The sequence below is a fragment of the Raphanus sativus genome, unplaced genomic scaffold, assembly GCF_000801105.2.
Source record: "Raphanus sativus cultivar WK10039 unplaced genomic scaffold, ASM80110v3 Scaffold2405, whole genome shotgun sequence".
NCBI classification, from domain to species: domain Eukaryota; kingdom Viridiplantae; phylum Streptophyta; class Magnoliopsida; order Brassicales; family Brassicaceae; genus Raphanus; species Raphanus sativus.
Window position 1 is genome coordinate 2,829 of NW_026617713.1, and position 12,883 is coordinate 15,711.

At 39.2% G+C, this 12,883-nt stretch overlaps 4 protein-coding genes across 4 annotated transcripts; 2 read left to right on the forward strand and 2 right to left on the reverse strand.

Moving 5' to 3' along the window:
- The first annotated feature begins 1,113 nt into the window (after positions 1 to 1,113).
- Positions 1,114 to 4,262, forward strand: LOC130505590 (laccase-1). Its single transcript, XM_057000187.1, has 5 exons — positions 1,114 to 1,266; positions 1,510 to 1,661; positions 1,773 to 2,017; positions 2,745 to 2,873; positions 2,970 to 4,262. Exons 1-5 carry the CDS (start codon positions 1,165 to 1,167, stop codon positions 4,097 to 4,099), a joined length of 1,758 nt encoding a protein of 585 aa, XP_056856167.1. The 5' UTR covers positions 1,114 to 1,164; the 3' UTR covers positions 4,100 to 4,262.
- Positions 4,263 to 4,267: 5 nt separating this feature from the next.
- On the reverse strand, positions 4,268 to 7,498 carry LOC130505591 (exonuclease 1-like). The gene is made up of 11 exons (XM_057000188.1): positions 7,308 to 7,498; positions 7,107 to 7,143; positions 6,752 to 6,926; positions 6,562 to 6,640; positions 6,136 to 6,180; positions 5,907 to 6,056; positions 5,693 to 5,807; positions 5,488 to 5,588; positions 5,313 to 5,410; positions 5,140 to 5,232; positions 4,268 to 5,066 (listed from the first exon to the last, which is right to left on the reverse strand). The coding sequence occupies exons 1-11, from the start codon at positions 7,383 to 7,385 to the stop codon at positions 4,349 to 4,351; spliced, it is 1,689 nt and encodes a 562-aa protein (XP_056856168.1). The 5' UTR covers positions 7,386 to 7,498; the 3' UTR covers positions 4,268 to 4,348.
- A 366-nt stretch (positions 7,499 to 7,864) lies between these two features.
- On the reverse strand, positions 7,865 to 9,486 carry LOC108821752 (receptor for activated C kinase 1A). The gene is made up of 2 exons (XM_018594743.2): positions 8,536 to 9,486; positions 7,865 to 8,143 (listed from the first exon to the last, which is right to left on the reverse strand). Exons 1-2 carry the CDS (start codon positions 9,418 to 9,420, stop codon positions 8,042 to 8,044), a joined length of 987 nt encoding a protein of 328 aa, XP_018450245.1. The 5' UTR covers positions 9,421 to 9,486; the 3' UTR covers positions 7,865 to 8,041.
- A 495-nt stretch (positions 9,487 to 9,981) lies between these two features.
- Positions 9,982 to 12,120, forward strand: LOC130505592 (uncharacterized). Its single transcript, XM_057000190.1, has 9 exons — positions 9,982 to 10,132; positions 10,589 to 10,630; positions 10,708 to 10,782; positions 10,995 to 11,045; positions 11,161 to 11,214; positions 11,308 to 11,412; positions 11,672 to 11,783; positions 11,864 to 11,909; positions 12,052 to 12,120. Exons 1-9 carry the CDS (start codon positions 10,129 to 10,131, stop codon positions 12,082 to 12,084), a joined length of 522 nt encoding a protein of 173 aa, XP_056856170.1. The 5' UTR covers positions 9,982 to 10,128; the 3' UTR covers positions 12,085 to 12,120.
- Positions 12,121 to 12,883: the final 763 nt, after the last annotated feature.

The window sequence follows — 12,883 nt, forward strand, 5'->3', positions numbered from 1 at the left end:
TTGGGTTTAGGGTATAGGTTTGGTTTTAGGGTTTAGGGTTTAAAATTAAGATCTAAGATTTGGTTTTAGGGTTCGAATTTAGAGTTTATGATTTAAAGTTTATTTCATTTGGAATTTATAATTTATTTATTTATGTGACATTAATATTTATGGTAATATGATTGAAATAAGGAAAGAAGTGAATTCATAAGTTCACTTCAGGGGTGAACCTAAGTATTGTTCTACATTTAATTATAAGACTCACATCTTAAACTATCAAACAGAGACTCAACGTGACAAAAGCTACGAGGAATGACTGGCTTAAATAAATGAGCAAGTTGAACGAGAAGGTTAGATTCAAATTGAGGGAAGTTTGGTGAACAAGAGAATGATTGGGTGCTTTACCAAAAAAAAACAGGTGTCTGAGATATGATGAGACTGGTCGAGAATAGAGACAAACCGTTACAGAAAGCAACCAATCTGAACACAAGATGAAGTTAGCTTTGATCAAATCAGTATGGTTAATTGGTGATGTCTAGTCTATAGGAAGTCACATAACTTATGGATCGTTGGAGAAAATAAATAAATCCTATGTAGTAGAAATCTAAAATATAATTCCAATGCAGTTAGTTATTTTATACCAGAATATTATAATATTTTAATAGCACTAAATCATTTGGAAATGGCTAGTTTATAGTTTCTTTTTTTTTTGCTAAAATTTGGGCTAGTTTATAGTTTACATAATCTTATGAATAAATCCTGTAAATGAGATATTTGGAATCTCCGAAACATATTACAAGTGGTTAACTTTCTCGTACTTACGAAAATCCTTTAACAAAAAAAATCTTTCTCGTACGTGGCACTCTCACCTACCGATCCAATAATGTAAGAAAACTCACCCGTAACTATTGAAAATACATATACTTGAAATTATTTTTCTCCTTTATCTTTTTCATGCATGGTATTTTATTGGGCAGAGAAAATCATCTTATTGGGGTTTCTCAAAACTTTTGAAAATATCGGTACTTTAACAGATTTGTCATAAAAAAATCATTTAAACTAGAAAGGAAACCAGGTGTGATCCTATATAAAGGAATATCCACATTAACATCTTAATCAAGAATCATAGCTAAGTGAAGCTAAGAAAAAAACAAAGAAGAACAGACTTATTTCTATATAAAGAAAATGAAGACTTTCGGGTTTCTAATGATTTCGACCTTTCTGGTTCTTTTTGCAACTCTTCTCCCTTATTGTTCGGCTTCAACCACCCGTCGATTTCACTTTAATGTAAGCAAATTATAAGGAGAATCAGTTTCATTTTATTTACTAGTATAACTGTATTTTTGGATGGCGATCATATTAAAAATTCCAAAAAACTATAAACAATATGTATGTAATCTTAGAGTGATTTTTAAGTTGAGTAAACGACACTTGGTGACATATATAAGAGTCCTGTGATATATGATATATAGTTTATCGTAATCGTAACATTTACATTATTATATAATTTTGGTTCTTGGGGGTTCGTAGGTTGAATGGAAGAAGGTAACTCGATTATGCCACACTAAACAACTTTTAACGGTGAACGGACAATACCCTGGGCCGGCGGTGGTGGTTCACGAAGGTGACACCGTAGAAATCAAAGTGACTAACCGGATTGCTCACAATACAACTATTCATTGGTAAATAATAAATATCATGCATGCATGATTTAACCGCGTTAAACATTATGCTAACTTACTTAATGTGAGTTTATTAATTACCTTGGTTTTGTTTGTGGGGTTTGTGAGTAGGCATGGGTTAAGGCAATACCGGAGCGGTTGGGCAGATGGACCGGCTTACATTACGCAGTGTCCAATAAGATCGAAACAATCATATACATATAGGTTCAAAGTGGAAGACCAAAGAGGCACACTCCTTTGGCATGCTCATCACTCATGGCAACGCGCCTCCGTCTACGGTGCCTTCATCATCTATCCGCGTCAACCTTACCCATTCTCCGGCAGCCACATCCAATCCGAAATTCCCATTATTCTCGGTACGATATATAACTATTTGTTTGTTTTCTTATCGCTCAAATCTATAATTTTGTCAAAATTTGAAACAAAGAAAGACCAAACCGCGTATGTGAACAGAAGAAACAGGGTATTTGGTCATGTATTAATTTTCGTTACATGAATTTTTCTTCCTATGAATATAAACGAAACTAAAATCATGTAAGCTTATCACCTTTAACTTTAGGAAACGGGATCATACATATAAAATTTACGTAAAGTTATGAATAAGTAGATGCTCAACTAATGGATAATTATGGATTGAGTTGTGAAATGTAAAGGTGGGAATTTCGGTTCGATTTTAGGTTTGGTTTGAGTTTGGTTCGGTTAATTATTTTGTTAAAAAATGGAATTCACATGGAATTATAGTCTAGTTTAGTTTGTGTTCTGTTCAGGTTATTTTAGCTTGGTTCAAGTTTACATCCGTTAACACCAATTTACAAAACATATAAAACAAAAATCAATATAATTTTTAAAAAGTAAAAGGAAATTTATGAAAAAAATATTAAGAAGAAAAACTTGGATTTGATTAAAAATTGACAATCTAAGCACATTTTTTTTTTTTTTTGCTCTGTTCGGTTTTAAACAAAACCAAACAAATCATTCGGGTAGTTAAAAACATTAACCAAATGGTTTCGATATGTATTGTAATTTTGGTTTGGGTGGTTTGAGTTCGAGTTAACTCAGTTTGGTTTGGTTTTTGCCGACCAGGTGAATGGTGGAATGATGACGTAGACAAGGTAGAAAAGGAGATGTTGAAAACAGGAGCTGGCGCTAAGGTTTCCGACGCTTACACACTTAACGGCCTTCCCGGTCCACTCTACCCTTGCTCTACCAAAGGTCCCAGTCTTATCCTTTGAACAGACGGTTTAATTCCAAATCCAAACCCGGTTTGAATCTCTAATAACCGTAAACAATTTTTAAAATCCTGTTCAGACACTTTCACGGCGAACGTGGACGCGGGAAAAACATACATACTCCGCATAATCAACGCTGCTCTAAACAACGAGCTCTTCTTCGCTATATCGAACCACACACTAACCGTAGTCGAAGTCGACGCGGTTTACACCAAACCGGTTCACACAAAAGCAATCATGATCGCTCCTGGTCAAACCACCACCCTCCTCCTCCGCACCAACAACCATCTCTCCGACGGCGGAGAGTTCCTCATCGCCGCAACTCCTTACGTCACATCCGTCTTCCCCTTCAACAACTCCACCACCGTCGGCTTCCTCCGCTACAACACCAACGACAAAACCAAACCGGCAAACCATCTCAACAACCGACGCCGGTTAACCAAAACGACGCTGTCTACTCGCGCGGTGCTCCCTGACATGCTTGACACGAAGTTCGCGACGAGATTCTCCGACAGCATCAAGAGCCTCGGGTCGGATAAGTACCCCTGCAAAGTCCCGACCGCGATCGACAAGCGCGTGGTCACCACGATCAGCCTCAACCTCCAAAACTGCCCTGAGAATCAAACTTGTTCCGGATACGACGGGAAGAGATTCTTCGCGTCGATGAACAACGTCTCGTTCATCAGACCCCCCATCTCAATCCTAGAGAGCTACTACAGGAAACAGAGCAGAGGTGTGTTCACGCTCGACTTCCCGGAGAAACCGCCGAGCAGATTCGACTTCACGGGAGTCAACCCCGTGTCGGAGAACATGAACACCGAGTTCGGGACCAAGCTCTTCGAGGTGGACTTCGGAGCGAGGCTGGAGATCGTGTTCCAAGGGACGAGTTTCTTGAACGTCGAGAACCATCCGCTGCACGTGCACGGACACAACTTCTTCGTGGTCGGGAGAGGGTTCGGGAACTTCGACGAAGAGAAGGATCCGGTTAGGTACAACTTGGTGGATCCGCCGGAGAGGAACACGATCGCCGTGCCGACGGGAGGGTGGGCGGCGATCAGGATAAACGCGGATAATCCGGGAGTTTGGTTTATTCACTGTCATCTCGAGCAGCATACCTCTTGGGGGTTGGCTATGGGCTTTATCGTTAAAGATGGGCCTCTTCCTTCGCAGACTCTGCTTCGTCCTCCTCGTGATCTTCCCAAGTGTTGAAGAGTGTTCGGCAAGGTAGGTCGTTTTTTAGATACAAATAAATGGTTGTGTTTTTCGCTCAAAGGCTTTTGAGTGTTCAGCAAGTTAGGTTTGTTGTTTAGGGTTTTGCTTTATGTATTTGAGTGTTTAGATATAAATAAATGGTTGTTATTTTCTTTCAATTGCTATTGAACTATGTAAGTAAGTAAAAAAATTCATACATATTTTGAAGAGATGACAAACAAATATTAAAGAACAAGATAAATAAGATTACAATGGATGAAAGAAATCTAATATACTGCTTTTCTTGTTGATCTTATTAGCCTTCTTGTCATAGCTTGTTTTCACTTTGAAACTCTCAGCTCTAGGTTTTGCTCCACGCACTCTCTTTGTAGTCATGTTGGCATGACCTTGAATTTCAACTACATCTTTTGAATCCACAGATCTTTTCTTCTCTATGTTCTCCTCAGAGTCTTGTTTGATTACAGAGTCGTCAAGCTTGGACAAATCGATTGTAACCTCCTTTCGAGATGTAACATCCATTGCTTCACCATTGGTCTCAAAAGAAACCTTGAGTTCTTGCAAATCATACTCTTCCATTTTGATTTCATCGGTTTTTCTTCTGATCTTGAATGGATTGTTATCCGGAGCCGGCGAGGGATTGCTGGTCCGAATAACCATATGATCCTTGTCAGGCTGCGGCAACATCAGTTTGTGTAGATCTAAATCTTGTTTGAAGTACTTTGGAGCCTCCAGAACAGTTTCTGGACCGATCTCAGCTTCACCTGCACTTCTTTTGAGATTTATTCTTTCCTCACTTTCGGACAAAGGCAATAACAAAAAGGAGCTTCCCTTTTCCTGTTCCTTGAATGATGGGACAGGCTTCTTCGGTTGTCTCTCGGAAACCGAGAAGCGGTTAAAAGCCTCCATGGTTATGGGATCAACATTCCCTTCAGCAATTGCAGCAGCAACAGATGGTGAGAGATCTCTGTTAAGTGTAACGTGTCAAGGTGAACACAATTGGTAAAATAGATGAACATAATGTTTAGGAAAAAGGATACGGTCCCAGGAACTCAAGCTCTTCAACTGATAAATTCACGAGGTTCTGTGAGAGGGGTTTCAAGTGCTTGAGCTTCTTAGCATGAAAGTCATAACTGCAACATATTTAATCAAAGGAGAATAATAATGTAAGAACGATAAAAGAATGGTTCATTAGTAAGATTTGACTACTTACACACGAGCATACTGAAAAACTGAAACTGCTTCCATCAGAGAGTTGGAGTAATCATCAGGAACTAGTTTGCCCTTTTTCGTCTTGAGAACTGACAAAACCTACATCATCCTCACATTTTAATGTCTTACGCTTTCTTTGCTTTAAGGACTAATGAACACATCAAGTAAATGCTTACACGTTCAACACTCTGGTATTTGGAGATGAATCCATGAGCCCTCGAGATGCCAACACCAGGAACAGAGGGCAGAAAATCACATCCAGCTAGTACGCACATTGCTGGAATAGAAAAAAAAAAAGCCAAAACCAAAAACAATGTGTAAATGCAATGTTCGGAGAGATAAGTCAGATCAAAGGTCCAAAATGTAGATAATAATACCAACCAGTGAATAGCTCTTGATCAAAATTCTGGAAAGAAGGCTTCTGATCAACGGCTTGAAAAACATTATCTAGAATCAGTTCCTCCCCTTTACCGTACCGATCCATCTTAAAGATAACCTTTTTTACCATACATATGTTGAGCAAAACATATCACACAATGATCTTGAAACACTTCAACTTCGTTTAATTGTATGTTGGAAAAAAAAAAAATCTTACAGCTTTGCAGCCATAGGCAAGTAAGTCACTGTCCTCGGTAATAACAGCAGCAATCCCCCCTTGTTCCAGTTCAAGGCTGGATAGATATGCTAGCTGAGCATCAGCCTCATATGGAGCTACGATAAACTCCACGTTTTCTGATTTCAGAACCTGAAAATATGTTAGGGCCCTAGAAAAGATTCATAATTTAATTAAAAAGTATACTCGGTTGATTAAAAAAACTTAATACCTGAATCAATTGATGAGCCATGGATGATGTTACACTAACTGCTCTCTGCATGTATTATAATAGGGATTAGCTCACACAATATCCTAATCTCTACAAAAATCTACAAAAAGATATAAACACAGAAAGAATGCCAAACTAGACCTGAGATTCAAGAGGATTAGTTCTATGTTCGAAGAATGTAATGACACTGGTTCAAGTTTTAGAGTCTAGAGTCTAGACACAAAAAACTATGCGATGATAAAATGTATTCCTAGTAAAGAAGATAAATCCTGGAGCTTTCAGAAGCTAATTAGAAGAGTGAAAGAAACTCTTAAAGCCATTGGAGTGAGAAAAAAGCTCGATCGCTGCTAAACAAGCAGTGATGGTTACTCCAAAGGCGAACAGTTACATAGATCTTAAACCATTGAAATGAGCAGAACGACGAACCTGGAAAAACTCAACAGCTGCTCCAACATTCCCTTCTTTAAGCTTCGCCATTGCAGCATCAAAGTTTGCCTTTCGCTTCCTGATAATAAAAAACAGAACAGAGCGTTGAATGAAAAAAATAGTCTTCTTAGGAGCTAGAGAAGATGTGATAAAACAAGAGAGAGAGAGAGAGAGAGAGAGAGAGAGTTGCCTTTGGCGTTCGTCGCCAGTGGCAGCCTTGCAGGGCATACGACCACCATCAAGAACAACGACTGGGGTAATCTCATAGTGTTGAAGGAGATTGATTCTGTCCATGAAGTAATCAATGTATCTCAGCTTTTTCTTCCCATCAGTGTCTAAACACAGCTCCATACTGCATGAGTACGCTGTGAAACAAAAAGTTCAACATCAAGTCATGAAACAAAAATGTGATGATTGATTTCATCTTTCATTCTTCAGCTCAGAATCTAATTCGAAAACAGGTTTCTTGGCTTTGATTGCAATTAAACGGTTTAGTAACAACAAATGAATTGTTTTCTTCAAAATTAAGAGCGCATGAAGCTTACCTCCTTTGTGTAGCCATGAATACGCATCGATTCCCACCTGGAAAATACGAAATTGTGTAAGCTCATTACTTCAAAAGACTTGATTTTTTTTTATGGAGATTTACCCAGAAATGTTTTTTTTTTTTTTGAAAAAGACTTACCCAGAAATGTTTTAAAAGAACAAAAGCATAAAGTAAAGAGAATGGGATAAGTTGGTGTTACTCGTGTTCCTGCGTATTTCTGGATGTGAATGGGAAGAATGTAAGGTTTCATGAATCTGAGAAGATCCTTTATCCCCATTTTCTCCTGCTTTTAGCTCTCTTATCTTCTTGCTCTGCCTCTCTCTTTTATTAGGGTTCTTTTGGTTTTGTCCTAAATGTTTTTTCTTTTGTCGTCTCGCTTCCGAGAGAGAGTGAGTGTATAAAAAAAAGTATTAATAGAAAAAAAAAAGTAAATTATAAAGTTTTTAAGGGCGCGAAAAAGACATGGCGGGAGTTAATTAAACAGAACAGACTCCACGTCAGCATTATAAGCAGCGCCTGTTCAGCTGTATCAATGGCGTTCTAATTGGTTGAAGGGAAACTATCTTGCGTTCTGCCCACACAGTGTTCAAGTCAATTTGCTAGGGAGGATACGAGTCATAAGAGTAACATTTTCATCAGTTTCTTTAGGCTTCTTAAAGAGAAGAAGATTGTCTTACCTCAATACAAATGTAAACACATTCAAGAATGTGATAAATCTATTCGACCATTTCGTTAGCTTATCAAAGAAAAATCAAATGGCTCGAAATTGGATTTAATCAAAACCATCACAAACATATAAAAGATCCAAACCTAGAGTTGTTTGACATAAAACAAAAACATCCTTGCAAAATCTCGGGGGTATTAGAGTTTGCTGAAAAAACAAGTGATACATAAAAAGATCCAAACAGAGAAGAGCAAAGCGATTGGATATAACTAGTAGCGGCCAATACCCCAAACTCGGATAACTCCATCGGTATAACCACTGAACAACGTGCTTCCATCCGCACTCCAGTTCAGGCTGGTGCAGTAAATTACCTATCCACATCAACAAACAAAGCCATTACAATGTAAACTCATGAATAGACAAAACATTCAAACACTGACCTAAGCAATCTAGTTATAAATTCCAACAAGATAAAATCTTTATAGACGAATAAAACTCAATTGTTGCACAGATTTCACATTCACATATTGATTCACAGGTTTGACTTGAAACAAGAATAGAAAACCACAAAAAAATGTATCATTTGTTTGCATTTCAATAGATCAATCCACTAAAACCATATCAATGACTTTGACATTTGCTATTAACAGACGCTATACAAGTGTAAATGCTACCAACAAGTAACAGTATTACTTGAATCATCATCAGGTATTATCTAAAACAATCTAGACAACTACCGAAACATGAGGAAGTATGTCTGTACCTTCCTTTTGTTGCCAGCAGTACCACTTCCATCAGACTTCTCAGCCTCAGCCTTCAAATCAACCTTCAAGTCCTCAACAACACTCTTGCTCTCAAGATCCCAAATCTTAATACCCTGCTCAGTCGCAGCACAGAGCCAGTACCTATTAGGGCTAAAGCAGAGCGCGTGGATCACAGAGTTGGCTTCAAGAGAGTAAAGCTTCTTCCCCTCAGCCAAATCCCACAGCAACACCACACCGTCTTTCCCACCACTCGCGCACAGAGAACCATCAGGCGAAACAGCAACAGTGTTCACATACCCACCGTGACCCGCAAGAGTCGACCTGAGCTTACAGTTCGCCAAGTTCCAAACTTTCACGGTCTTGTCCCACGACGCCGACACAATCGTCGGCTGGAGAGTGTTGGGACTGAACCTAACGCAGCTGACCCAGTCGCCGTGCCCCTCGCCGCCTCCTTCCGCGATGGTGTACTTACACTCACCTAGAGTGTTCCACAGCTTGATCGTGCGGTCGCGAGAGGCCGACACGATCTGACGGTTGTCGAGGGAGAACGCCACGGAGAGAACGTCCTTGGTGTGTCCGACGAACCGGCGAGTCGACACGCCGGCGGCGAGGTCCCAGAGACGGAGCTCGCCGTCCCAGCTTCCGGAGAGAGCGAACTGGCCGTCGGAGGAGAGGACGACGTCCTCGACGAAGTGTGAGTGGCCGGTGAGGCGCCTCTGGGCGACGCCGTAGGACTTGTCGTCTTTGGTGAGTTTCCAGAGGATGATGGATTTGTCGCGGGACGAGGAGACGATGATGTCTGAGTTGTCGATCGGGGTGGCGATCGCGGTGACCATGTCGGTGTGAGCACGCATGGTGCCTTTCAGAACGAGTCCTTCCGCCATTGTTGGTGTCTGGGAACTAGGGTTTTTCGAGGGAGGCGGAAATGCGAAGGAGAAAACGTGACGATAGAGGTGGCGGCAATTTATATTAGAGACAACAAAAATGGATTAGGGTTGGTTTCTACACTTGGGCCTAATGGGTCTCTGAACGTCTCTGTGTCTCAGTCCATGTTTACTGGCATTTGAGTATGTGAATACGTAGGCCTGCGTTTCTTCGGTTATAGTTCAGGCGGTTAGTTCAGAATTTGGTTAGTCTGGATCGGTCGAAATTTGACCAATAGACCGAAAAAGTTCGATTAGTTTGATTTGGTTTTAAATCAAAGATTTTGGTTTTTGAATTAGTTCGATTAAAATCTTGATGTAAGTTAAATAGAAAATTCTGAAACTTTTGGTTTGTTCATTTTTTTTAATTCATGATTTTGGTTAGGTCGTTTAGAAGTTCGGTTAAACTTGATACTGTTTGTTTTCTTTAAACCAAACTAATTAATTACCAAACTAAACCGAATTGAAAACCGATATTTTCTTTTTTTAAGTTGCTGAACCGAACTTTTGTACCGAAAATCGACGGTTAGGCAAGTTTGGTTCCACAATTGGCTTCCATTTTGGTATAAATTTACAGTTTGGTGGATCGGATCAATCCTCTGACGCGCTTCTTCTCCTTCGCGATAAAACCTAAGAAAGATTCCCCTTTCCTTCAATCCAGCATCCGCCATGGGTATGGTTTTCTCGAGCTCTCTCCTATTTGTTTTTTCGATTTCTCGTCTTTTATGTGCGCTTACGGCTTGTGTAGGCTCGATATAATCGTCTGTCTATTTTGGGTATATGTTTAATCTTACTTTGAGCTGATGGATTCGTTGTTCTTGAAGTTGATTTTGAAACCTGGAAGTAGAATTATAGGCGTGAGAAGTAGTAATCGGATTTAGGGTTTAGCTGATTGGTTTCACTTTAATCTATAATCTGAATGAATTTTGGCCCTCAATAGTTAGGGAATGATTCAATCTGAAATCAGAACTATCTAGTATAGTTTGTGTAGCATGAGATGTAGCAAGGATGTAGCCGATGGTTTGTAAAAGCTCACATGCAACTTGTTTGACATGCTGAGATCTTGAGATCCCTGCATTACAGCTCAGATGGTTATCTTGTCTCTTATATCTTTTTACTAACTATGTAGATCTTGAGGCTGACATCCGGGCATTACAGCTTGATTCGGCAGGTAATTTCTGAAGATAACAAGCTCGACAATCTTTTTTCTTACTTCAATAATACTAATTTTTGGGTGATAATATGCAGAAGAAAACAACGGAGTTGTCGTTTCTGAAGATCATCACCCAGATGGAGTTGAGAAATTGGATAAAGCAGAAGAAGGTTGGCTGTAAATATTTTTTGTGTATATGTTTTCATTGTCACATTGTTTAAAATTGGCCATCTGTAGGTCGTTTTATACCTGTTGTTTCACTCTCTGGCTATTACATAGATACAATAATAAGTCGTGGTTGAGGGAGGATCCAAGGTTTTATGATGTGATTAGATCGAATGCTGATTCTTATAGTATGTATCTATTTTTTTTTTTTTTGCAGACCTGAAAGATAATTTGCAAGAATCAGCTCCAGTACCTGTTGAGCAACAAGGTAGCTATATCTTTCATGTTCCCTCTCTTTCCATTTCACTTTTTCTAAATATTAGCTAGTTTATAAGGGGTATGCCACGTTGGTGAAATTTTTACTGGACCCTTGTCTGTTTCAGCTACTGAGGATCATGATCAGGAAATGCTCCTTCCAGTGCATAACCCAGCGAAAGGTTTATATTTCTCACACTGCTACTGGCTTACATTTCTGTGTTTGGCTGTCTTGTTGAATATCTAATCCTTCTTGTATATTTTAATCATTTTAGCTAAAGAGAAGGCAGCCCAAGAGAAGGCTGCGAAAGAGGAAGCGGAAGAAGAGGCAGAAGCAAACAAAAAGCGACACTTGAATTGTGTCTTTATTGGTCATGTTGGTATGTTTAATCTGCTTGTTGATTTATTTTCATCAGTGTGCCTTCATAATAGATACATCTTGTGTATTTTCTAAATTCTTCACCGGTAATTTATTATTCTACAGCTTAGATTGTAAGGAACAGTACTAGGTAGATGCAGGGCTTAAAATTTATGCATCACAGCTTTGATATCTGGTCTTGAGCTTTCAGTTTGTGTGTGTTTTAAGTTTGTAATGGCTGATTCTTGCGTTAATCTTATCACGTCCACTTTCAATTATAGATGCAGGAAAGTCTACAATTGGAGGACAGATTCTCTTTCTCAGCGGTCAGGTGGACGACCGACAAATCCAGAAGTATGAGAAGGAAGCAAAAGACAAAAGTAGAGAAAGTTGGTGAGTGTTTCTGATTAATTCAACTGATAAGCAATTTTTCTGTTCTGTTTTCGTTAACTTGTTATTGATCCGTATGTTAGGTATATGGCATATATAATGGATACAAATGAAGAAGAGAGGGCCAAGGTACCTGCTGTGTTTTGATTAATATTTCTTCGTTTGCTTAAACTGTGTCCTAGAGGATATAATTCACGTGTCTTTATAATTCCCGCAATTTTATGATTGAATAACCTAGCTAAAGGTATGGCCAACTGGCTACATTTGACAGGGTAAAACAGTTGAAGTTGAAGGCTCATTTTGAAACTGAAAGCACAAGGTTTACCATTTTGGATGCTCCGGTAAAGGATCAGTTTAAAATGATAGTTTGTTCATTGTTTTTCATGTAGATTATTTTCTTCTAATCTCTTGTGCGTTTTTGAACTCGTAGGGTCACAAAGAGTTATGTACCCAATATGATTAGTGAGCATCTCAGGCAGACATTGGTGTGCTGGTTAGTTTGTTTTCCTTACTGTATCATAAGTCTTTGGTTAGGAAGCTTAATAATTTCCTGCTCTCATCTCTCCGTTGTAGGTGATTTCCGCCGTAAAGGTGAATTTGAAACAGGATATGAGAGGGGTGGGCAGACACGTGAACATGTTCAACTCGCAAAACACTGGGCGTGTCGAAGCTGGTTGTTGTGGTGAACAAAATGGATGATCCAACTGTGAACTGGTCGAAAGAGAGGTACTTACGCTAACCTTTGTATCCCTGGCCAAAGTTGATATTCAAATATCTTTCCATCGTCCATCTTTATGAACTTCTATGCAGGTACGATGAAATAGAACAAAAAATGCTACCATTTCTAAATCCTCTGGCTACAACACAAAGAAAGGTATCTAGGACTATTAACATTTCCGATGATTTGGTCCAATTGCATGTTTAATTTTCTTTTTCTCTTTGTTGTGCAGATGTTCTCTTCTTACCTATATCTGGTCTAATGGGGTTAAATATGGATAAGAGGATGGATCGTAAGGTTTGTCCATGGTACAGTGGCCCCTAGCTTTTTTGAAGTACTTGATTCTATTGAAGTTCCACCACGAGATCCTAATGGTCCATTCAGG

Coding starts and splice junctions, on each gene's coding strand:
- LOC130505590 (XM_057000187.1), top strand. CDS start 1,165: ATGAAGACTTTCGGGTTTCTAATGATTTCGACCTTTCTGGTTCTTTTT. Junction 1,267..1,509: donor CCCGTCGATTTCACTTTAAT/GTAAGCAAATTA, acceptor GGGGGTTCGTAG/GTTGAATGGAAGAAGGTAAC. Junction 2,874..2,969: donor CTACCCTTGCTCTACCAAAG/GTCCCAGTCTTA, acceptor AATCCTGTTCAG/ACACTTTCACGGCGAACGTG.
- LOC130505591 (XM_057000188.1), bottom strand. CDS start 7,385: ATGGGGATAAAGGATCTTCTCAGATTCATGAAACCTTACATTCTTCCC. Junction 6,641..6,751: donor ACTGGCGACGAACGCCAAAG/GCAACTCTCTCT, acceptor TTTTATTATCAG/GAAGCGAAAGGCAAACTTTG. Junction 5,067..5,139: donor GAGCTTGAGTTCCTGGGACC/GTATCCTTTTTC, acceptor TACACTTAACAG/AGATCTCTCACCATCTGTTG.
- LOC108821752 (XM_018594743.2), bottom strand. CDS start 9,420: ATGGCGGAAGGACTCGTTCTGAAAGGCACCATGCGTGCTCACACCGAC. Junction 8,144..8,535: donor CTGCTGGCAACAAAAGGAAG/GTACAGACATAC, acceptor TGATGTGGATAG/GTAATTTACTGCACCAGCCT.
- LOC130505592 (XM_057000190.1), top strand. Junction 10,783..10,994: donor ATTGGATAAAGCAGAAGAAG/GTTGGCTGTAAA, acceptor TTTTTTTTGCAG/ACCTGAAAGATAATTTGCAA. Junction 11,910..12,051: donor ATGAAGAAGAGAGGGCCAAG/GTACCTGCTGTG, acceptor TACATTTGACAG/GGTAAAACAGTTGAAGTTGA.